Raw genomic sequence first — 25299 nt, 5'->3', positions numbered from 1 at the left:
CCTGCTATTTATAACCTAACTACCCAACTGGATTTGGGCCTTCAGAAATCGCAGCAAATCTTTCCTTTGTTGTTACAGAGCTGGCAGAATTCTTCTGCTACAATCAAGGTCTTCAATCTTTTATTTCCTAAGAGATCTCTATATTTGGGAACTGTATATTCACCAAATATATTCACCAAATCTTCTGATTGAATCTTCAAGATCTCCACACAGGAGTTAGGATATTCACCAGATCTCCTAATTAATCACAAACCAAGCCAGAATTAACTGATTCAGTTTTATACACATGTGAGATGTCACAGTCCCGATGTCGTGACATCTTACATGACATGTTGGTCCAGATGTTGAACTTCTTCAACCCAACATATTAAAACAACAGAGGTGATTACATTATTTGTTTTACAAAATTAATGCCAATCTTAAGGTACTAACACTTATTTTCTATATAAACCCATTTCACTCACATTTTCACACTATGCTCACAACTACTCCCACACTTTCAAACCTTCGAATACCCTCTCTGCAACTGTTCTTCTTCATCTGCATCTTTCGTCAATGGCTGATCAAAAACAACAACAACAAGCTCAACCTCAATCTTCTCCTCAGTCAGTCACTGATAAGAACACTCATCCCTCCAAGAAAGAACTTTGCGGTAGTAATATCCCATCAAAAAACTATCCTATCTTCACCAAGATCGATCCTCCAGAAATCTTGGCGTACTACATAGAAATTTTCCTCGAGGGTAATATTGATCCATTGGTGGATCCCTTAAATCTACCGGATGACTACCTAGTTATTTCGTCGCTGCCTCCCCCTCCCTAAAACCCTTAGTTTTCAAAATAGTCTTTGCACGTGTGTGTTCTTATTTTGTCTAAGTGTCTGTGTGCTTTTTATGTTTGTTTGAGTACTTTTTGTATTTCTATTATGTTTTTAAGTATTTTTGTCTTTGTAATCATGATTGCATATTTTCTTCCTTCTGGAATTTTTAATGAAAATATTATTATGCTTCTCTCTAATATATTCGTTACATTTTATATTTGTCTTTTTGATTGATGACAAAGGGAGAGAAACATATTTAAGGGGAAGAATCGTAATTGATTTTGATATTCCTATATTCTTGAATAAGAACCCAAACATTTATTAATGTTTCTGATAACAACTACTTCGAAGAATAGTTTGTTAATTGTTTTGCAGAGATAAGTTCAAAACATCAGAAGCTCTTGAAGTTATTAAGATCAAAGTGAATCAGAACCAAGCATCAAGTCCTCAAGTAATTCAAAATCAGGCTCTGAACTTGGTATCAAGATTTGAAGAATTGAATATTCCATGATAATCGGACTTGGCAATCAGGCTCTTTAAAGAAGAATTTGTAACCAGGTTCTGAAAGATCTTTCAAATATTCAAAGAGATTTTTTCAAAGGTAATCAGACTCTGAAAAAGAATTTCAAAGAGAACCAGGCTCTGAAGCTTCTTCAAAAGAATTCAACCAAGCTTATGATGTGAAGTCATCAGAATGTTGAGTTTGACAAGCATGCTCTAGATAAGTTCAAGTAACTTCTGAAGATAAACCATATTCTGGTGGAGGATCATTCTGGTACTTCAAAAAGGTTAATTAAGAAAGTGTTCTTTCATTTTGATTTTATCTTTTTAGGACTATACATCTCAGGGGGGAGCTTTGTACTTCTGTAAGATGTATCCTTCTGTGATTACCCTGTACAAAACTGTTCATTAAAATACATGTTTTTGTTATCATCAAAAAGGGGGAGATTGTTAGAACAAGATTTAGTTTTGCATCTATACCTTGAGTTTTTATGATAACAATGTTGTATTTGTGTGAGAATAATTTTGGTACCCTAGTGGTTTATTATTGTGTAGCATTAACAGTCAGTTCTGATTCTGAGTATATGACATGCAACGTCATCAGTTTCTGAACATTGTGTTCCAAATTTCGCCTATGCGCTAATCATGAGAAGTTCTGAAAGATATAAAGTTGTTGTTGTAATGTTCTTTCTGCTTCTGTGATGATTCACTCCTAAGAAGTTTTTAAGAGACGTTAGGTTGTTGTTGCAACGTTTTCTCCATTTCTGCTTTTAGACGTGACTCTGATAGTCAAGCTTCTGAAGAATGACAAGCTTCTGAAGTTTTGTTACTAAGCTGAAGATTCTGAAGATCTCAAGCCAAATGTTGAGGTTATCAAGGTTATGACTGTAGATTCTAAAGACTCTGGAGATTCTAAATATACTGAAGATCTCAAGCCATATTGCTAACGTTGTCAAGGTTTTGACCGAACTTTCCAAAGTTTCTGAATCTAGTTATATGTTTCTTCATTTCATGATTCATCAACTTTCATCAAAAGCCAATGAACTTGAATATAAGATCAAATGGGTACGTGATCAAATAGTACATAATACAAATCAAATATTATTCCCACTACCTGATATCATGGGCAAGGACAGTACTATTCATCACACATGTCACTGAATTTATGAGCGAAGGACAGTATGTAGTATCACTCTTTTCACCTATCCAACAGTGGACAATCTCTCTATTTGATTTCCCCGTTTTTCCCTCCAACAGTCTTTTTTATTATGCTATATAAGTGAGACTTGGAGACTTGAAGAAAACGCTGAAGTGCTACAACATTTGACAAGTCTATTTCTTTGTGAAAAGCTATCAATTTTGTACACAATTTTTCTATAAGTGTTTGTAATTCATTTGTGTAAAATCTGCTTGTGTAGAAGAAACTTATAACATATAAAATATTATTCAAACTGTTTGTTTGATTTTCCTTAAGGAGACTATGGTATAATAGGATCCTTGAGAAAACAAAGAAGGTTATTCTTTGTGATTCCTTAAGGAGGCTAGGGTATACTCGGATCCTTGAGAAGAAAAAGAATGTTATTCTTTGTAATTATTATAATCAGTTGATTATAGTGGATTAAGTCCTTGTGTATAAGGTGAAATCACCTTGGCGTGTAGACTGGAGTAGCTTTGAGTTTTAAGCGAACCAGGATAAAAATACTTGTGTTTTTATCTCTTTGTTATTAACATTTAAGTGATGTTTTTGAATTGCTAAAAAGCTTTTGTTTTTAAAACCCAATTCAAACCCCCCCCCCCCCCCCCCCCCCCTCCCTTCTTGTGTTTTTCACACCTTCACAAAGCATCTAATAGATTATGTGTTATAAATGTTTTATTAAGGTACGGGGTTATATGAGTAACCAGTTTATCGAGGTAGATTATGTATTATGTTTTCTTTTGCAAAAATTGTTTCAACTCCCCTAGATTCTGCCAATCTCACTGCAGATATAAATGTGAATTTATATGTTAATGGTTTTTTCTTTTCTTTCTACTAATCCAGTGTTAAGGTCACTACTTAACACTAATGTTTATACTTTATTTTGTCTTTATTTCAAACAATTACGCCTAAAAGTTGTTACATGTGTCCTTTATATGACATTATTTCACATGGTGAAAGTATAATTTCCATCGATAATATCTCATTCTAAATTTCTGTTAACCAAAAACTATCAAATGCTTAGAATTTTCTGAATCCTCTTAGAGTTATCTCACTTTTTTTGAAGTGTTCAAGTTTATTGAACCACCAGAGAACTACGAAAAGCCAACTGATCAAAAAAGCAAGGATAAATTGAAAATCATGAGCCTAAAACTACAAGGTGAAATGGACTATGTACTTGAACCAGTAATGTGTTATTTCTCTTTAACATTGTAGTTTTCATGATTTTTTTATATTTTATAAAATCATATTATATTTACAAAAGTTAGTTTAACCAAATGTGTCGATCATGGTCTTAATTTTTTTTAACTAACCAAATAAGAAAACTTTGCTTTGAGTACCATTACATTGATCATAAAAACTATGATTTCTTCCCGTAGTTCGAAGAGCAAAACGATCAAGTAGCTGTTGAGAAAATTATTCTTTTTTTTCTTGACCCTGGCCGGAATAGCCCTGTAAGATTAGATTCATCTCTAATATATTTTATGGCCTTATAATTTAATCTGAAGTCATAGTTGAAAAGTTTTGATTCTTGTGAAGGCCATGTATAAGGCTAAACGACAGTTAGCTGAGACGGAGGCTGCATTGGAAGCACGGACGAAACCACCGAGCAGACAGGTCCATAAGTTGTTGGAGAAGGACTTATTATAGATGAATGGGTTAGAAAATTACATTTCTAACTTATTTGAGTTTATCCACTTACATAAATGTGAGACGGTTTAAGAGAGCTTATGAAAACAACTTATGACAATAACTTATAGCTTATGTTTTATATTGCATTATCTTTCTCTGAACTTATATTTATTGAATAACATTTTCTTATGTAGAAATAAATAAGGGAAAGATACTTGGTGAAGTACCAAGTTGAAAGTGATGTTTTTATTCAGTGTACAGTGTAAAGTACTACTTACTTCATTCTTCTTATAACCTTATGTCAAAGATCTTTTGTATGTTCTGAAATTTAATTTCTTGGAGGTACTAATTTTTCAATTAATGGTTGAGTAACATATACAATTTGGTATGAAGAGATATTGGGAAAACACTTATCTATTTTCTATTTTTTCTTCATTTTCAACAATGTTTGTGATGTACCTTAAAATGTGAGTGAATTAATTAATACAATAATCGACTTTACTTTGAGAAATGGATTTTTCATTTCATGTGATTATTATTGTTTTTGTTTCCATTGTATTTTTCACTTCATGTAATCACATGTGCAGCTCTGCTTTGCATTTTTCCTAGCCTATATATGATGTGACACGTGCTGCTATATTTTTTTGTGTTCTCATGGATATAACACTATTATGTGATGTTAACATATTCACTGCACTTTTTCCAATAATCCATGTATATATCAACTACAACAACTTGAAGAGAAACTTATTGCACTTTTTCTCTTCGAATTGGAGGATTGTAAATTACGGTTCCACACCCATGCTTGGGAAAAGTAACTGTCAAAATCCAACTGCACATATGTATTGTACTTAAGCTGTGCAAAGTTAACCCTCAATGTTACCTAACCATTTTTCATGTAACTGCTTTAATTATTTAATCATTTCACAAACTAATCTATAAAAAAAGATTGCTCTTCACGGACCTACGATGTTGGAATTAAATCAATAATAATTAATCATATATACAAGTTCTTCATATTATGTCATATACTTTAGTGCGGAATAGAATAGATAATACAAAAATGTATATAATTACATGATTTACGACATGTTAGTATATGAGAGAAGAGATTGCAGGAATATCTGGACCTATTGAGAAAGTAATTTTAGAAGACAAACATTTGGTGGCTTGTATGGTTCTTCCTCGATCGGTACTCCTAATATCTTGAATATTATTCAGATGAGGAGAAGAGATAAACCACTTGCGTACAGTATATTGGGGATCATAGCCTATATATAAGATGATGTTCAATTAGGGTTCCCAGTATTCAGAAATGGGTCATCTGACATCCACTCATATTTGAGCGCGTACCCAATTAATCAATTAATTAATTACTAAATAGAAATCTGAATAATCTTTTAAATTTATTTGACCACTTAATCAATTAAGGCTCTTAATTTAATAAATAGCTAATATAATTAAAAAATATATATTCATATAATAATTATTGAAATATAATAATTAAATAATATTTAAATTATAAAATATTCCAACACCGTCTCTCTAATAGAGGATACATACCATATTTGAATTCTTATAAATTAAAGATACATAAAATAAATAAATGTCAAGGACAATTACAATGTCATCAATATTTGAAAATAAGTTTTTGAAACTAAGGGCCCGGTTGTAACAGTTTTAAAAAACAGTTTTATGATTTTTTAAAATTGAAATACAAAAAACTTGTTTGATACATTTGTTTCTCAAAACCATTTTTAAAAATACTTTTAAAATTCAGTGTTTTAAAATCTAAAAAACTGAAACTATCAAAATATGTTTTGATTTTCAATTTTCAGTTTTACTTTTCAATTTTCAATTGAGGTAAGATGGAAAAAAAATACGGTTTCATTAATCGGATTATAATAATTACTTGCAATATTTTTTAATTGTAATATTTCACTCTCAATCTATTGTTAATCCTCGTATATTGTTAATGAAAATTAAAATTCTCACTCAATTATTTTCTCTCTAATTAATCCTCGTTAAGTGAATAGTATATTTTTATACATTAAGTTAATTGTGTATATATATTCAAACCAACACTCAAATATAATTTTTATACATTAACTGAATTGTGTATTTTATCATTAATTATTAAAAATATTTTAATGAACTTAAATTTATATTAGCTGAATTTTAATATTTTCAAAAAATATATCACAATTATTTTTATTTAGTAAAACAGATTTTTAAAATATAGATTATCAAACCAATTATATTGTCCTATTTAAAAAAAACAGTTTTGACAAATTATACAATCAAACATATTTTTTCATTTTTTAATTTTTAAAATAGTTTTTAAAAATTGAATAATCAAATGAATTCTTTTTATTTTATTTTCTCAAAAACAAATTTATAAAATAGATTTATAAAACAGATTTTAAAAATTAAAATTGAGAAGAGATCCAAACATGCTCTAAGTTTTTTACACGGTGATAATTAAGTTTTAGTTTAAGTTTTTAAAACTAAAGTATTTGAAATTAAGTACTGATCTTTATTTGGTTTCATATTGTCTACTATCACTTTTTTATTTGGTTTCATATTGCAGACTTGATGTTTCCCATCTTTGGTTTTCTTTCTCCCATCAACTAGATTTTAAATCAAGTAGAAAGTGTATTTCAAACAACTACAAACTGTCAATTCTCAAGTTTCTTTCATAAATACATCTATTTACAGTCTCACGTTTAATGTAAGTCTTTCATCTCTCTATGCTTAGCTCTGCTTTAATGTACTGTTATGAGCAGTCCCAATTACTAGCTATGCTTTACAATCTTTATGTTCTTGGAAAGCAAACACATTATCCACCAATCACGTTTCAATGTTAATATAACTTTTCATCATGATTTGAACAAAACAAACAACCAATTGTCAAATGCCCAACATATTTCTGAAACTAAGGTAACTAACTGATAAAGTTTTTTCTACATTGTTGTGTAGCTTTCATAGAAATAGTCATAAAGAAAAGCTTAAATATCTTTAAATTAAAATACAATTTTCAAATATTAATATATATTATTAATGCATACTTTAACTATAAATCCCTCGTTGATATGAATTATATAATGAGTCAATAAATTTTTAATAAATTTTTCATGCTTATATATTATAAAAATTATATGAAACGGGAAAAATAAAATTATTGATCAAAATATGTAGAGTCAATAAAATTTTAATAAATTTTATTTTCTCATAAAAATTATATGAAATAGAAAAAATGAAACTACTAATCCAATAATGAATTATGGAGTGAGTCAAGATTTTTTTTTCTCATATTACATAAATTATATGAAATGGAAAAATAAAATTAATGATCTAAATATGTAAATAAAATTTTAATAATTTTTTTCTCATATCGTGGAAATTACGCAAAAAGATTATGTAGTAAATCAGTAAAATTTTAATAAATTTTACTTAATATAAAAATTATATAAAACGGAAAAAATAAATTAAGTCCATGTTTCAAAAATTATTTATTATATTAATAAATGTAGCACTGGAATATTAATAATACTTCTCTTTTTTTTTTAACAATGGTATGAAGTCGTCTATGTTTAAATTGAAGTATAACTTCTAATATAATATTTAAATAATCTTTGAAATTATTCATACGATATTAATAGAATTTTAAATTTAATGTTTGATTACTATTATTATCTATACTAATATAATGTATAATTAAAAATATTGAAACAAATATATTCTTGATCCAAATATTTTTATAAACAATGTTATTGTTATAAACGGAAAAAACCTTATTATTAATTCAAATATTTTTATAAATATTATAAAAATAAAAAAATATTAATACATAAGAAAAAATAATTATTGATTTAAATTTTTTTATATATAAAAATAACTTTACTAATGATTCAAATATATTTTATATATCATTAAAATAAAAATAATATTTACATATGAAAAAAATAATTAATTATTTATATATATAAAAAAAACTACTTTTATAAACGAAAATAACTTTACTAATAATTTATATTTAAAAAACACTCAATCATATACTTAATATCATTCAACATCATTTAGTGCCTTTTCATTATAATTTATTTAACATGTATATGCGTATGCCCATATATATATATATATATATATATATATATATATATATATATATATATATATATATATATATATATATATATATATATATATATATATATATATTTCTCTAAATTATCTTTTCCTTATATATTACATTAATTTTACATAGTTTATATAAAATAAATAGATTTATGAAATGTCACGCGATTATATTTATAATAGAAAAATGGAAAATATATTTGATAACAAGAGACACATTAATATAGTCAATAGTTGTTAATAAAAATAATTCTGTAAAATTATCATATTTTACATTCGTTTATAATTTTTATATGAAAAAGTCTAAGACCATAATCATCTAAAATGACGGTATAGATTTTCCTAGAACTAGGAAATCTAAAACCATGTGAACTCTAAAATGAGTGTGGACTCGGCCGATGGTTGGCCGAGTTATTGAAGGAACAATTTTTTTTAATTTAAATACATTTATTATTAATAAATGTTTTTCAAATCTATATAGATGTTATTGATTCTTCATGATATTCGAGTCTATCCAATGTTATTGATTAATTTTTATTATTAATAATAAATATTTTTCAAATAAAATTATAATTGTAAAAGTGGTATATGAAAAACATTTATTATTAATATTAAAATCGCTAAGAATTTTCCATAATTATAATTAATGATATAAATAATTATATTATTTAAGCCTATAAATAATGGATATTATTAATGAAAATATATCTTCAAAACATCTCTTTCACGTACTATTATAGAATTGCATGTGATTTCAAACAAATAATCACAATTGGGTGCCCAAAAACTTCTTGAGAACATGGAAACTTATTTCATGAGGAGTTACGTTATGGGTCATCCATTGTTTGAAGTAGGTAATTCGTTTGACTAGAAGGAGGATGAGCTAAGACTTGTAATTTAGATTGTAAAATAGGCCTAAGTCATAGACTAATTCTTCTTACCCCTACTAATGAGATGAATCTCGGGCTTGATAAAGAACTGAAAACCATTTAGGAGGAACATGAATCCCTTCAGGCTGGCTAAAGAGTTTGTCCTGCACTTAATTTTGACCACTCTTCTCCTAACATAAGAGGTTAGACCACTAACATGTCCATGGCCTACAAGTCATCTGGTCAACCCCAATAACCTAAGAAGTCAAAGAGGGACCCTTTTTTACTTCTTTTTTTTATTCTCTCTTAAAGGAGCTGGATCTTACATTAAGGATTTTAGTTGCTATTTTAGGAATCTATAGTTTTCTAAATTATTTGAAAAAGTTAGGACTGATTTAATAGGCATATTATTAATAATTATGGGAGTATAACTTGTATTGTTTTGACTAGTATTAGAAATTGGGTTTGAATTATATTTTTTAGTTAAAGAAACTATTAGTATTATTAGTGTTTATGATTAGTTATTAAGATTAAATAATTAAATTATTGTTAAATATAAATTTTAGGGTAAATTTAAATAAGTTTTTATTATAAACAATTGTTATCAAGGACTACTATTAACCGTGGTTAGTTTATTAATTAAAATATATTATCAATTAGATTAATTAGGTATTGATTATTATTAATTATTATTAGGTTAATATTTTATTATTTAGTCAAGATTTATTTAATCATTAGTGGTAGTATTATTAAACTAATATTTATTATTTAGAATATATTTAGGTTTATTATTGATTTTATGAATCTGGTGAAAGTATTGACCAAATTAGGTCAAACTTCAAAACTCAAAGCTCAAACACCAAAAGAAATATCGAATAACATTGAATCAAATCTTTCCATAGAGGTTAAAGAGTATATTTTATATATTAAAAAATCATTCTTCACTAATAATATTATTTAATTTAAATTTTTTTAAAATAAAAATAATTATAATTATAATATTATAAAAATTATATACAAGATACATATTTGTGGTTAAAATATACTCTTTATAAAATATGTATATAATTTTTATGATATTATAATTATAATTATTTTTATTTAAAAAATAAAAAAAAAGTTAAATTAACTAATTACATTAGTGAAAAATAATATTTTTCACGTATAAAATATACTCTTTAACATTTATCTTAACAACACATTTTTCAGAAAAATAATGTTTAAACAATAAAGTATGATAAATTATAATTGATTTATAATAAAAATTATTTTAATTTGACAATATTATAAAATATTAAATTGAATTATATACTTGGAAGATATATTTTAATTTGACAATATTATAAAGTATTAAATTGAATTATATACTTTGAAGATATACTATGTAGAGATTATAATTTTATAATAGTATCTGAAAAAGATGTTTTTGAAAATATATTTTCATTATTAGTATCCATTATTTATTATAATTATTTATATACTTAATTAATATAATTATTTATATCATTAATTGTATCTATGAAAAGTTCTTAGCGGTTTTATTATTAATAATAAAATTATATTTAAAAAATATTTATTATTAATATTAAAATTTAATAAATAACATCTATGTAGACTTACTTGAAAAATCAATAATATTTTTGTAGATTTGAAAAATATTTTTAATAATAAATATATTTAAATTAAAAAAATTATTCCTTCAATTGTTCGGTCAATCATTAACCATACTATATCAAAATATCTTCAACAATCCATTCATTCATCGCACAAATGGATACTAAAAAAGAGAATTTCAGAATAGGATATTTAAGAAATAAAAAATAAAAAAAAGGGGCCGTAAAAAAGTCTAGTGGTTACTGGACAAGAAAAGACAAGCCCCACTACTACGGTGTCAGTGACACTGCGCTGGAGTGCATTGAAATTTGCATTTCATTTCATTTTCAATATTAGATGTTACTTCTGTCTCCATTCATTATTGCCTCTGCCATCAACTTGCATGGCTATACTCTGTCTGGGGATAAGTAATTTATTATTCTCCCAATAGTATGAAATTTGTTCGGGAATGACTAGAACCAGTAGTTTGAACTCAAGTTCAAGATAATGTGAGTTGGCATTTTTAATTTATCGGTGAAGAGCAACCTTTTTCCATTAAATTTTTTAATATATTAAATATAAGTGTATGTGTGACTTACATCATATAAAAATATGACACTTTCTAATTGACAAGATCCATATATCTAATATTTTAATGTTTTGATTTAATATACGGTGTTTCTCTCATTTGTATGGTTGTTACTAAAATCTGGCGTGATCATCTTTGAACTCCCTCATGATTCGAAAGTGGTATTATAGTTTAGTTCGACTAGGGCTCCTTGTATCGAAAGTGTTTCTAACAAGGATGTTCAAGCCGCATGTTCATATGGGACCATTCAATAACGATGCAAGTAGATTTGAATGAAAAAACTTTCATTTGAGTGGGGAGAATACCTATAGGAATGGATGAACTCACATTTGAGGGGAAGATTGTTGACATATCAAGTGTGAGTATGACTCTTACATCGGATGAAAAAGTGAATGTTGAATATTTTATAAGTGAGAAGACCTATAGACCAAATACCTTAAAATTTTGAATTAATATGTAATATCTCTCACTTGATGTGAACGCTCAAATGACTTAAAAAAAACTCTTCTTCCATGAAAGTTTTTTCCACTTTATTATGAACACGTTTTTATAGACAATTTTATAGTAGGGACAATAAATTTTATGATCGATGTAAAAGTCCTCACGACTTCATAAATTTAGAGGAATGTTAGCAAACCTTTATTTTTAACACTCAATCTTTTATTAGATGAAACATATGTAGGTCCTACCACTTTATGTGAGATCTATTTCTAAAGTGTGTTTCACTCAATAAAAGAGTGAATGTTAGAAACTCGTGTTAAGAGAATAATCATAGCACTTCTTATGAATTTATAATCATTTGGGCAAGAGTACCCCTTGTACTCTAATAATATAATTTGTTTATATAAAAATAAGGGAGACAATAAAATTTAAAATAACACATCATGTATTTCATGGAAAATTTTACAATGGAGACAAGAAAATTTTGTAATGTGCAATTCATTTGAAATGCTTAAAGACATTTTTCATCAAATATAACGTGAGCGTAAAATCAAAATGATTCATTAGAATTAAAAGATTATTTGTCTCACCTTTAGTAGATACATCTTATTTCAACATTTCAAAAACACTAGTTATAGAACAATACATCGATAGTAAAATCACAAAAGTTTCAAAATGAAAACTCCAACGACTATCACTAGATCGTTTGAGACTAGTTTCCTAATTCAAATTTTTTTCACTAACAATTTCTCTATTTTTCAATGCATCTCAAATTTTGATCATTTGTCTTTCATATAGCTTGTCCTTGCGTTTGCAAGATCCTCCAACAATATTTATTATAGTGGTTATTAAGCTAAAAAGAGAGCAGACTTTGTCTTTCATATAGCTTGTCCTTGCGTTTGCAAGATCCTCCAACAATATTTATTATAGTGGTTATTAAGCTAAAAAGAGAGCAGACTTGAAGGTGATCTTTAGCATTAGCTACCACTATAATAAACAATAGATTTTCTAATGATATTTTACCATTATTGAATATTTAATTGAGGTGATAATAAAATGCAGCGAAAATTTTGAAATTTTAATCAATAGGATTGACTTATTCCCTTGGTTGAGCTAACAACCGAGGGGAAAAGTTTTGATCAGCCCCTTTGAATCTCAGAAACTACATTTTAGCGTCTTTTATTTATTTATGATCTATCATCTCGGTTGAGTTGGCAACCGAGGGAAAATATTTTGAGCATCCTCCATTCAAATCTCATTAACTTCATTTTAGCGATTTTTATTATTTATTTATTTATGACCTATTATCTCGGTTGAGCTGGCAATCAAGGGAAAAAGTTTTAATCAACCCTCTTTCGAATCCCAACAACTACATTTTATAGACTTTTATTTTTTTATTTTTTTTATTTAAGACTTATTAGCTCAGTTGAGCTAGCAACCGAGGAGAAATTATTTTTCCAATTTGATGAAAAAGTTAAGTAACTAAATCTTTGTCGTACATTTATAAATAATTACAGTCAAGACATTGTCAACTCATTAATCTATATGAAATATCAGTGATCTGCATGAAACTCTCACCAGCCAATCAAAGGCAAACTTAACACAATGAAAATAGTGATAATGAAAGCAGTTGCATGAAGTGCAACACTATTCTCTAGGATGGGTTGCAAGAGCAAAAAACTTTTCAAGGTTAGTTCCTTAATGTAATTTTTTCTCTTGTAATTTCTAAAATTATTTTCTTAAATGAATGTTTGTTAAAAATGTTTAATGTTAATTAGGAAAGTATATGTGTAACTTAGGAGTGTTAGTTGTTGTTGTGTCAAATAAAATGATTAATGTTATTGTTGTTGTTGTTATATTGAGATTTATTGTTTAACGCTTATATTAATTTTGTTATTGTTGTTATTGTTATTGTTGAGATTTAATATGGATTAATGTTAGTGTTGTTATTGTTGTTATATTGATTTTGTTGTTGTTATTGTTTAGATTTAATGTTTAGTGATTATATTGATATTTTTATGATGATGATGACAAGGAAGATTCAAAATTTGTAAACAAATTTGATGATTTGTAAATTGAAATGAAAAATATTAGTTAAAACAAAAATTGTGTAAACAAGGGATTTCCCTTAGGTATTATTACCAGCAAAAAGGGAAATGAGATATTTTACCTCGGTTAACTAACCCAACAAAGGTGAGCTGAAAAGTAGCACATTTTTCAGTTTTTCACCTCTGCTAGTGGCCTAAGGAGAAAAGTAGCGCAATTTTTATATCACCCTTCATTATTTCACTCACCAAACCAAATAAAAAACCCTTTTAGTAGTAGTGTATTAAAATAGGTTGTAATTGATGAGCAAACAATGTACATAAAATGTACATGGATGTTTCCTTAATATCAAACTTTTAAGACCAAAATAACTCTCCTTGCATGTTGCTAGGACCATCATAACCTTGTCCCGAAATTACTCTTTGTACGTGCCAACAACAATTGGACTTGATGAAAGTCATTAGTAAACAATTACCGGCTACAACGGAATTTTCTAGCAATAACTGAACTTGAAATGATGTTGGCGACAACCAAACTTCAGATATCAATCACAAATGTATTTATAAACAGACTGACAGTGATGCCAACGGCAATTGGGTTTAAAATAAATGCTGGTTACAACCCGACCTTAAAGGATACCAGTTACAACTGGATTTGGTCAAAGACACTGGTGACAACCAGACTTAACAGACGATGCCAGTAACAACTGGTCTTAGAGGTCAAGGGATACAATCAACAACGAGACTTGAGATTATGCAAATGAGCGCGAAGTGCTTCAGGTTATGCATGATTTGGATTTTGCTTATATGCATGATGTATGAATGATCATGAAATGCAAATGCTGACAATATACAGACTGAAAATTAGGGAAAGCTTTATGGAGGTACTGAATCCTCAACACCAATAACTCAACCGAAGGAGTGAGTAAATGCATCAAAGGAGGATCTATCAAGCTGAACAGTTACAACTGACCCAATAATCCTTCCAGAGAATGATAAATTTGTGCTCTCTGGAGATAGATATTGATCATCCAAGGGGAGTCTTGCAACTTGAGACTTGCGGGGAAAGACGAAAGATTTCCTTTTAATATTTCCACATGTCAAAGCAAAATTGTGTTTCTCAATATGTTGAAAAATTCTTTTTGAGTTCAAAATTCATTATTAACAAATAAATGACATTTTGTATAACAAAGAAAACCAGAGAAAAATAGCAAATGATAGGATTTGATAGGCAAACTTGTATTTATTCAAGAATGGTAGCACACAAATGGCATAGCTCCATGGAATGTTACAAATTTGAAAATGGCAATAGGGAAAGGTTTACATTGAATCGCAATGACTACTACTATCCCTAATAACAATGACTCCACGAGACCTCGCTTCTGAAGGGAGTAACTAGATTGATCTTCCATTTTTAGCTCTTCTGTGTTGATCAGTGACGAACTGATGCAGTCTATGCCTTTTGTCCCTAATTTTTTCCTGGATCGTCCTTTCGAGTTTTCAATTCACCGGGACGCTCCTTTTTGCCTAAGTCGCCCTTTCAGGTTTTCAACTTAGCGAGCTACCATTTTTTTTATCCCTAACTTTTTCCTGGACCGCCCTTTCGGGTTTTCAGTCCACCGGGATTTGTTAGGCATAGTATTTTTTGACTGCATCAGAGTTCACAGGGTGAATGAGCTCTTCGCCATCCATAGTTGTGAGAAATAGAGCACCTCTAGAGTATGCTCTCTTTACAACGTATGGGCCTTCATAGTTGGGAGTCCACTTCCCACGTGAATCTTTGTGTACTGGAAATATCTTCTTGAGCACGAGATCTCCTTCCTTGAACTCTCGAGGACGAACCTTTTTGTCAAATGCCTTCTTGATTCGTTGTTGGTACAATTGTCCATGGCACAGTGCGGTCATCCGCTTCTCATCAATGAGATTAAGTTGATCATAGTTGCTTTGGATCCATTCAGCTTCTTCCAGCTTGGCTTCCATCAATATTCTCGTTGAAGGTATCTCTACTTCGACTGGGAGAACTGCGTCCATCCCATACACTAAGGAGAATGGGGTTGCCCCTATTGAAGTGCGGACTGAGGTCCGGTATCCATGCAAAGCAAAGGGTAGCATCTCGTGCCAATCCTTATAAGTTTTCACCATCTTTTGCAGGATCTTCTTGATATTTTTGTTGGCGGCTTCAGCAGCACCGTTCATCTTTGGACGATATGGAGAAGAATTATGGTGGTCAATCTTGAAACTCTCACCTAATTCTGTCATTGTCTTATTGTTCAAGTTTGAACCGTTATCTGTGATAATCTTGCTTGGGATTCCATAGCGGCAGATAATCTCCTTCTTGATAAAGCGAGCTACCACATGTCTCGTCACATTGGTGTAGGAAGCAGCCTCCACCCATTTAGTAAAGTAATCGATGACAACCAGGATGAAGCGGTGACCATTGGAAGCCTTAGGCTCTGTAGCACCAATCATGTCGATGCCCCACGTTGAGAAAGGCCAAGGTGATGTCAAAACATTCAACAGTGTTGGCGATACATGCACTTTGTCAGCATAAATCTGACATTTATGACATTTCCTAGCATAGCTGAAGCAATCGGACTCCATGGTCAACCAGTAATAACCAGCTCTCAAAATCTTCTTGGCCATGGCATGTCCATTGGCATGGGTCCCAAAGTATCCTTCATGAATCTCCTTGATTAACATGTCTGCTTTGTGTCTATCCACGCATCTGAGCAGAACCATGTCATGGTTTCTCTTGTAAAGCACATCATTGCTCAAAAAGAATTTGGACGATAACCTCCTCAGAGTTTTCTTATCCAACAATGTAGCATCTTCTGGATACTCTTGACTTAAAAGATATCGCTTGATGTCATGAAACCATGGTTTACCATCAGTTTCTTCTTCAATCAGCTGACAGTAGGCAGGCTCATCTCTTCGCTCGATTCGATTAAGTGGAGCTTCATTATGGAATCTGACTTGGTACATTGATGCTAATGTTGCCAAAGCGTCAGCCACTTGATTTTCTACTCTTAGGATGTGATGGAAAGTGATATCGTCGAAGTATTCTATCATCTTCACAAGATGAGCGCGATACGGGATCAGCTTCGCATCGTGAGTTTCCCATTCTCCTTTGACTTGATAGATCACTAAGGCTGAATCTCCATACACCTCAAGGATCTTGATTCGGAGATCAATTGCGGCTTCCAGACCAAGGATACAAGCTTCATACTCTGCGACATTATTCGTACAATCAAAGCACAACCTTGCTGTGAAAGGGGTAAAGCCACCATTTGGATTCATCAAAACAACTCCCACACCATGACCAATGTAATTGGAAGAACCATCGAACACGAGCTTCCATCGAGATCCTGGTTCTGGTCCTTCATCTGGGCCTGGGATCTCACAATCCTTTATCACCATGATATCCTCATCGGGGAAATCAAACTTCAACGCCTGATAGTCTTCAACTGGTTGATGAGCAAGATACTCTGCTAACACACTTCCCTTGATTGCCTTCTAGGTTACGTACTGGATGTCGTACTCTGACAAAAGCATCTGCCAACGGGCAAGTCTTCCAGTCAAGGCAGGTTTCTCAAAGATATACTTTATTGGGTCCATTTTTTAGATCAACAAAGTAGTATGGCAAATCATGTACTGCCTCAAACGACGAGCGGCCCATGCTAGCGCGCAACAAGTTTTCTCCAAAAGAGAATATCGACTTTCACAATCAGTAAACTTTTTACTCAGATAGTAAATAGCATGTTCTTTCCGACCAGTTTCGTCATGCTGCCCCAACACGCATCCCATTGACCCTTCAAGCACAGTCATATACATGATTAATGCTTTCCTGGGACATGTGGAATCAGAATAGGAGGCTCTTACAAGTATTGACGGATCTTCTCAAAAGCATTTTGACAATCAGAATTCCATTCAACAACTTGATCTTTTCGAAGCAATTTGAAGATAGGCTCACATGTGGCCGTCATATGTGAGATAAACCTTGAGATATAATTCCAACGTCCCAGAAAGCCTCTGAGCTCTCGATCGGTGCGTGGAGCAGGCATTTCTTGTATAGCTCGGACCTTGTTAGGGTCCACCTCAATTCCTCGTTGACTAACGATGAAACCAAGCAACTTCCCTGAACGGATACCGAATGTGCATTTTGCAGGGTTTAATCGTAATCTAAACTTTCTGAAGCGTTCAAACAGCTTCTTCAGATGGCTCATATGATCTTCTTCATTCTGAGATTTGGCGATCATGTCGTCAACATAGACCTCTATCTCCTTGTGCATCATATCATGGAAAAGAGTGACCATAGCTCTTTGGTAAGTTGCCCCAGCATTCTTGAGACCGAAAGGCATTACCTTGTAGCAAAAGGTGCCCCAAGGGGTAATAAAAGTGGTCTTCTCCATGTCATCTGGAGCCATCTTGATTTGATTGTATCCCGAAAAACCATCCATAAAGGAGAAGACAGCAAATCTTGCAGTTTTGTCTACCAAAGTATCAATGTATGATAGAGGGAAATCGTCCTTTGGGCTAGCTTTGCTCAGATCCCTATAGTCAACACACATCCTCACCTTTCCATCCTTTTTGGGCATAAGTACAATATTAGCTACCCATTGTGGGTATTTCGCCACTGCGAGAAAACCAGCGTCAAATTGTCGTTTGACTTTTTCACGAATCTTCAGAGCCATATCTGGTCTCGTTCTTCGGAGTTTCTGTTTTACTGGCGGGCAGTCTGGCTGAAGCGGGAGCTTGTGCTCTACAATGTCGGTGTCCAAACCTGGCATATCCTGGTATGACCATGCAAATACATCCACATATCCTTGTAGCAGCTTAACTAATCTCTCTTTGACGCTGACTTCAAGTGTGGTGCCGATCTTGACTTCTTTCTTCTCTTCCTCTGTGCCAAGGTTGATTGTTTCCACCGGTTCTTCATGTGGCTGAAGGGCTTTGGACTCGTGCTCGAGCAGCCTTGCCAATTCGTCGGGGATGTAACAATCTCCTTCACCCTCTTCTTCCGCTTGGTAAATAGGGGAGTCAAAGTTATGAGAGGTAGTAAAGTCATTGGATTCAACGGGGTTATCATTTATTCTGCATGTTTGAATGATTGATTTCTTTTAGAAAAGTAAAATTAAAAGATGCATAAATGAAAAGTTTTTTTTTGTTTTTGAAAAGGTTGCCATTTTCTTAAGAGAAAGCAAAATAAATGAATAATAAGAATTTAACAAAATGCCTTTCATTCATTGATAATGATTATTTGAAAATGAAAATGGGCCCTACAACATGATCCATTAGCCTTGGGCAGAGCTAAGGATTTGAAAGGAAAAATACAACAATTATTACTTTGACAAAGGAAAAATTTCGGGGATCTCAACCGCCTTCCAGTTGTTCAAAGCTGTCTCATACCGGTAAACCAAACATGGCTCATCTTCGTTTTCGGTGCTATCTCCAATTGCATTGACCTGATCTCCATGGATGAATCCTGTGCTGAGGAATACTTCCTAGATGCTTCGCGTGTTGTCCTTTGCAGGGACTCGGGCTCCTTTCGCAGCGGAAGGCACATATCCCAGACCAAAGCGATCATGCTTCTCACGAATATCAATAAGTTGACCCCAACCTTCAGGGTTTCCTCCTTCGATGCTAGACTTTGCGCTTTTCAGAGACGTGAAAGATGAACAAGCTTTCCCAACAGGGTCCTTCATTTCCACAAAAGTGGCATCGGCTATTTCAAGAGCTTGGAAAGAAGTTTCCAAAGCGTCCTCATCAGCCTCAATGTATCTGAAGGATGAAAGGTGACTGACCACAAAGTCCTCCTCTCCAGAAATGATGATTAATTGATTGTCCACTACAAACTTCATTTTTTGATGTAAGGTGGAGGTAACTGCCCCTGCAGCATGAATCCAAGGACGTCCCAGTAAGCAGCTATACGCTGGATTAATATCCATGACTTGGAAATTAATCGGGAATACATGAGGGCCAATCAATATGGGCAGTTCCACCTCTCCAATCACGGTTCTCCTGGAACCATCAAAAGCTTTCACTACCAAGGCACTAGGCTTCATAGCTAGTCCTTGATAAGATAACTTGGCGAGTGTTCTCTTTGGCATAACATTAAGAGAAGATCAGGTATCAACCAAAACTCTTGCCAAAGAATCATCTTTGCATTTCACCGAGATATGGAGAGCACGGTTGTGATTTTGTCCATCCTCAGGTAATTCCTCTCCACTGAAGCTCAAAGTATTGCAGGTTGTGATATTTGCCACTACTCCATCAAATTGATCTACTGTTATGCTTTGTGTTACATGAGCTTGAGCAAGCACCTTCAACAAAGCCTCCCTATGGGCTTGGGAGTTCAATAGCAGAGATAAAATAAAGATCTTAGATGGTGTTTGATGCAATTGGTCCACAACCTTGTAGTCACTTCTCTTGATTAACTTCAAGAATTCCACAGCATCTTTGGATTGGACTACTCCGGGTTCTTTAGTGGGAGCTATAACTGTTGATTCATTGGCCGGCCCTTGAGGAGTCACATTGAATTCAGGCGTATAGATTCGACCACTACGGGTCATTCTGCTCATTCTTGCAATATTGGCGACGTCTTCACTTACAGCTTCGGTCACTTCAGCGTCTGCACTTCCTTCAACAACCTTATCCACAACAGTAATCTCATATTTTCAAGGCACAGCCTTGGTGCTCTCGTAGGGAAAAGGCGTGGGCATACATATTTCCACAAGCGACGACTTACTATTCACTGGAACCACTCCACCACTATAATATGGGATTTCAACTGGTTCAGGTACATTGAAACAAGGTTCAATTACCAACACATCTTCGTTCTTCACAGCACTGGATATTTGAAGCACTCCTTTATCCATCAAATCTTGAATGTTGTCTCGTACCACCTGACATCCCTTTGGGTATGTGGCACACTCTTCACAATTTTCATGATTAACATTAATCATGCCAACTTCCACCAATCGGGCATGGAATGCTGCCAAAGGAGTCTTTACATCATCCACCTTATCAACCTTAACACCAACAGAAGCGTCCTCAATGGCATTTACCGCAGGATTTCCATGGGGAGGAAGAGGATTGTTCTTCACATTCGGTCCCATGTCCTTAAAAGACAAGATCTTGCTCTCAATCAGTTCACGAACCCTATGCTTTAAAGCGTAACAACCCTCTAGGTCATTCCCGGGGGCACCTTCATGGAAAGGAAAGTGTGCATTAGGGTTGTACCATGGAGGCAGATGATCAGGTGGAGGTCCCATAGGTCTAGGAACCACCAACCCCTTTTGCAATACGGAGGGATACAACTCAGTGTACGACATTGGGATTGGATTGAAGGTCGCCCTCTCCCCTTGCCTCCTATTCTGGTTTTGAGCATTTTTCCTTGGCGCTTGAGCTCTCGGTTGTTGATAAACAGGAGCTACTGGTGCTTATTGATACGCTGGAGGAGCCGCAACACGTTGTTGAACTGGAGCTGGTCGATAGACTGGAGGCGCTTGATAAGCCTGAGTAGACTGTTGATTGAATGCAGGCGTCACAGCAGCTACATACGGTTGCGGAGCATACTGGACGAGATACATGGGCTGTTGGTAGGGAATTGGTTGTTGACCATAGTGTTGTGGTGAGTACTGTTGTGGTCTCCTTCTTGGAGGAGCTCTTCCTTGACCAACAGTCACAACATTTGTTTCCCCCTCTTTCTTCCTAGGAAACCCTCCAGAGAACTTCTTTTGATTAGCGTTTGAAGTTCCAGCTACAACCGCCAGTTTTCCATTTCTTACACCATATTCGACGCGAGCTCCTATAGCCACAAGCTCCGAGAATCCCAGGGAAGCACTTCCAACCATCTTCTCGTAGAATTGAGGTTGGGCAGTGTCAATAAATAGTTCAGCCAATTCTTTCTCAGCCAGAGGTGGTTCGACCTGAGAAGCCAGTTCCCTCCATCTTTGAGCATACTCCTTGAAGGACTCCTTATCATGCTGAAACATGCTCTGCAACTGTCTTCTGTCAGGCGCCATGTCCATATTGTATTTGTAATGTTTTATGAACTCGTCTGACAGGTCTTGGAAACACTTGATCCTATTTTGATCCAGACTTAGGTACCATTTGGAAGGAGCCCCACTCAAGCTATCTTGAAAACAATGGATCATCAGCTTGTCGTCCTCCACGTGTGCAGCCATTTTGCGATAATACATGATGAGATGGCTCTTTGGACAAGTATGCCCCTTGTATTTGTCGAAGTCTGGAGTTTTGAATTTGGCTGGAATCACCAACCCGGATACCAGGCACATTTCTTTGGCAGCAGATCCAAAGACGTGGTCTCCTTCTAGATCTCAGAACTTCTTCTCGAGGAGCTGCATGTTCTCCTTTACTTCTCTGAAATCCTCAAGCCTTACTTCGTCACCAGCAACAGTTGAGTCGACAGTCTGATACATGTGGTTTTGATCTTCATAATGAGGAATATGCCTAGCATAGGCAGCTGGTGGAACCACAATATGGATGACTGGACGTGCGTCGGTGTAAACCGGTAATGGCACGGCTTGTTGGACAGATTGCCCCATGTCGTGCACTACCTCCGCTTGAGGGACGAAGTCATACGGTAGCCCATATGGAGGAAGGGTTGAGGGTAACGTCCTCTGAGGTTGGACTTCCACTGCTAGACCCGTGGTCTCTGAAATCATGGTCGCTTGCGGAACCTCAAACCTGAAGGTTAACGCTTGCAACATTTCTCGCATCTGGGACATGTCTCCCTTGATTTCGTCTAGTTCAGCTCTAATTCGGGCTCTCTCTTGCTCTTGTTCAACCATTCTTTGTCTTGCTCGAGCGTGAGTATTGTATCGGTGTTGAAGATTCAGCGTGAAACTGGAGGAAGAAAGGACGGAATGAGACTCTATTTTGAAAATGTATGAATGCATGTATGGATGCATCTTGTTTGCAAAACTCTTGGTTCAAACTAAGAGTTTTGCTTTTTATGCGTATGCAATGAATGGATGGATGCAATGTTTCTTTTTGGTATGGTTCAAAGGTCCGAGGTATGGATAAATCTGATTGCTTTCCAAGAATAGGTTCTCACCGGGTATGGTCTAGGACTTTGTTACAAAGGATCCCCAGAGTCATTGATTCACAAGAATGTTTGACGCTTACGGGAAATACTTTCTGATCGTCAACTCCATCAAGGGAATCTATTCTGGGTGAGGTTCTCGTACCGACTCTTACGAAGTATTCACCTCGGGAGTCCACACTACGCAACCATCGACATGGTTCTAGACAGGGTACTCAGAGTCATGGATTCAAAAGAATGTTTGACTCTTACAGAAAATACTTTCCGATCGTCAACTCCATCTAGAGAATCTATTCTGAGCGAGGTTCTCGTATCGATTCTTACGAAGTATTCACCTCGGGAATCCATACTACGCAACCATCATTTCTAGTTGGCCAAAGGTTCAATGTTCTAAAAGGTTCTTAGAGTCATGGACCCCTTTGAAACATTGAAGCTTACGAGGTATACACCTCGGGCGACAATATTTGCAAAAGGATCTACTCTAAGTGAGGTTCTCGTACCGACTCTTACGAAGTATAACATTTGATCTAATTTCTAAATCAAAATAATCATCACATTTTGTAATCGACAAATCAACTAAAATCAACCTTCACACATTCAAATCTTAAGTCCTTTGCCTTAGTACATTGAGGTATTTTCAAATCAAATACTTCTCCGCCCCGATGTATTGAGAACAAACAAACATTTTCTATACAAACTACGATGCTCTGTTCCTTCAACAAACTTGAAGGTATGTAGGCATAAAGTTGTAGCACTCTAGCGAGTACAATAACCAAAAACATTCTTTTGTCCATTTTTTCAACATTTTCTCATATGAGAAAACATTCTTAGGAAAACCTAGTAACCCTAGAATTAGAGGAGGATCCCATTGAGTACAATGAAGGTGAGGGGTTCCTAATACCTTTTCCTTGCTTAATCGACTCCTGAACCCTAGTGTCTCACCTTAACTTTAGGTTTTATCATTATTTCCTTGTTCCTTAAGACTAATAAAGGATGATGGCGACTCTGTAACTTTCCAGTTGCGATAGCTGGTGACTCTGTTGGGGAGTTCTCTAACTTTCCCTAAGGAGAGTCCATCCTAACTTTTATTTTTAGGGTTTTATGTGTTTCTTTGTTTGGTTGCTTTTATTTATTCTTATTTCTTTATTATTTATTTATTTTATTTTTTTCCATTTTATTTTGATGTCTTCCTGTCTTATCTTTATTTTATATATATGTCTACATGTCATTGGTTGGGATTTTCGTATGTGTGAAGCTAAAACCCAAGCTTGAGGATAAATATAAGTTAAGAAGTAGAACTAGTGTTAATCGGTGAGATGAAGCTACACTCAGAATAGACCCCCGAAAGGTGTCTTCATAGTAGAGCTAGCCCCTCATTGTCTAGAGCCTATTTCACCCATGGCGAGCTTATGTTATCAGCCCCCAAGGGTTATTACTAAGGTCCTGCCTAGATGAGACTTATCCTGAAGGATTACCATAGGAGGGCTTGCTCATTCTCATGGTAAAACAAGGGTATAATCCACGACTCTAGGACCATTATCCTAAAATTCTAGATCCTACAAGTGAGGGGATTGGGTAGTCTAAACCTAGAGCTAGCCTATCATAAAGAGAGTCCTTTAACTAGGCCATGATTTTATTTTATCCTTACCTATCCTAAAACCTCAAAACATTATTATCCTCATTATCATTAAAATCATTTTTTGCATGCAATCATTACAGGAATTTTAATCATCTATTGACAAGCATTATGAGTAAGATGGAATTCGGTAAAAGCAAAAACCTTCCAGATTAAAGTAAGAGAATCCAAAACAAAAAACTTGAAGACCTATGCCATGGGGTTAAGCAAAAATATGTCAAACTCTCTAAACTAAAAATATGGAAGAATCTTGGACCTCTCAAGTGTCCTTGTACAACAAGAAGCCATGACTGCTCTAGCATAATTTTATGGCCCTATATTAAGGTGTGTTGTACCTCATGAAAAATTGGAATACGACCTAGCAAAGCGCAATCGCACGCTTGCATGATGGACTGAACAGAGTCGCCACCGAACTTTATTTATTCCTAAAAAGGAAAAGGGAAATATCGATAAAACCCAAGAAAGAATGACAATGATTATGGTCGTCGCAACCAAATCAGGGTTCGGGAGTCGATTATACAAGGGGAAGGTATTAGCATCTCTCACGTCCGTTGTACTCAACGGGAACCGTTAGGTTAGTTGTGCGCATTAGTGTTAGTTTGAAATGTTAGGTTTTTCAAGTTATTAGGTGGGAAAGAAAGAATAGAAGAGAGGAGAATGTTTTTGGATTTTTAACGAAGGACTAAACCTAAGTTTTTTATTAGTGGGCCTGACAAGATTTACAAATCCTGCTCCTACGTATCTCAACAAAGAAATCAAGGCTTACGTAGTTCTG

At 33.6% G+C, this 25299-nt stretch overlaps 1 protein-coding gene and 1 pseudogene across 1 annotated transcript; one reads left to right on the top strand and one right to left on the bottom strand.

Annotated features, from left to right (window-relative positions):
• Positions 1-555: 555 nt before the first annotated feature.
• LOC127094087 (vesicle-associated protein 4-2-like) lies at positions 556-4413 on the top strand (annotated as a pseudogene).
• Positions 4414-19943: 15530 nt separating this feature from the next.
• Positions 19944-21152, bottom strand: LOC127094086 (uncharacterized). The gene is made up of 2 exons (XM_051032956.1): positions 20567-21152; positions 19944-20458 (listed from the first exon to the last, which is right to left on the bottom strand). The coding sequence occupies exons 1-2, from the start codon at positions 21150-21152 to the stop codon at positions 19944-19946; spliced, it is 1101 nt and encodes a 366-aa protein (XP_050888913.1).
• Positions 21153-25299: the final 4147 nt, after the last annotated feature.

This window comes from Lathyrus oleraceus, chromosome 6, assembly GCF_024323335.1.
Source record: "Lathyrus oleraceus cultivar Zhongwan6 chromosome 6, CAAS_Psat_ZW6_1.0, whole genome shotgun sequence".
Classification (NCBI taxonomy): Eukaryota; Viridiplantae; Streptophyta; class Magnoliopsida; order Fabales; family Fabaceae; genus Lathyrus; species Lathyrus oleraceus.
This window is presented reverse-complemented; position numbering and strand designations above follow the sequence as displayed.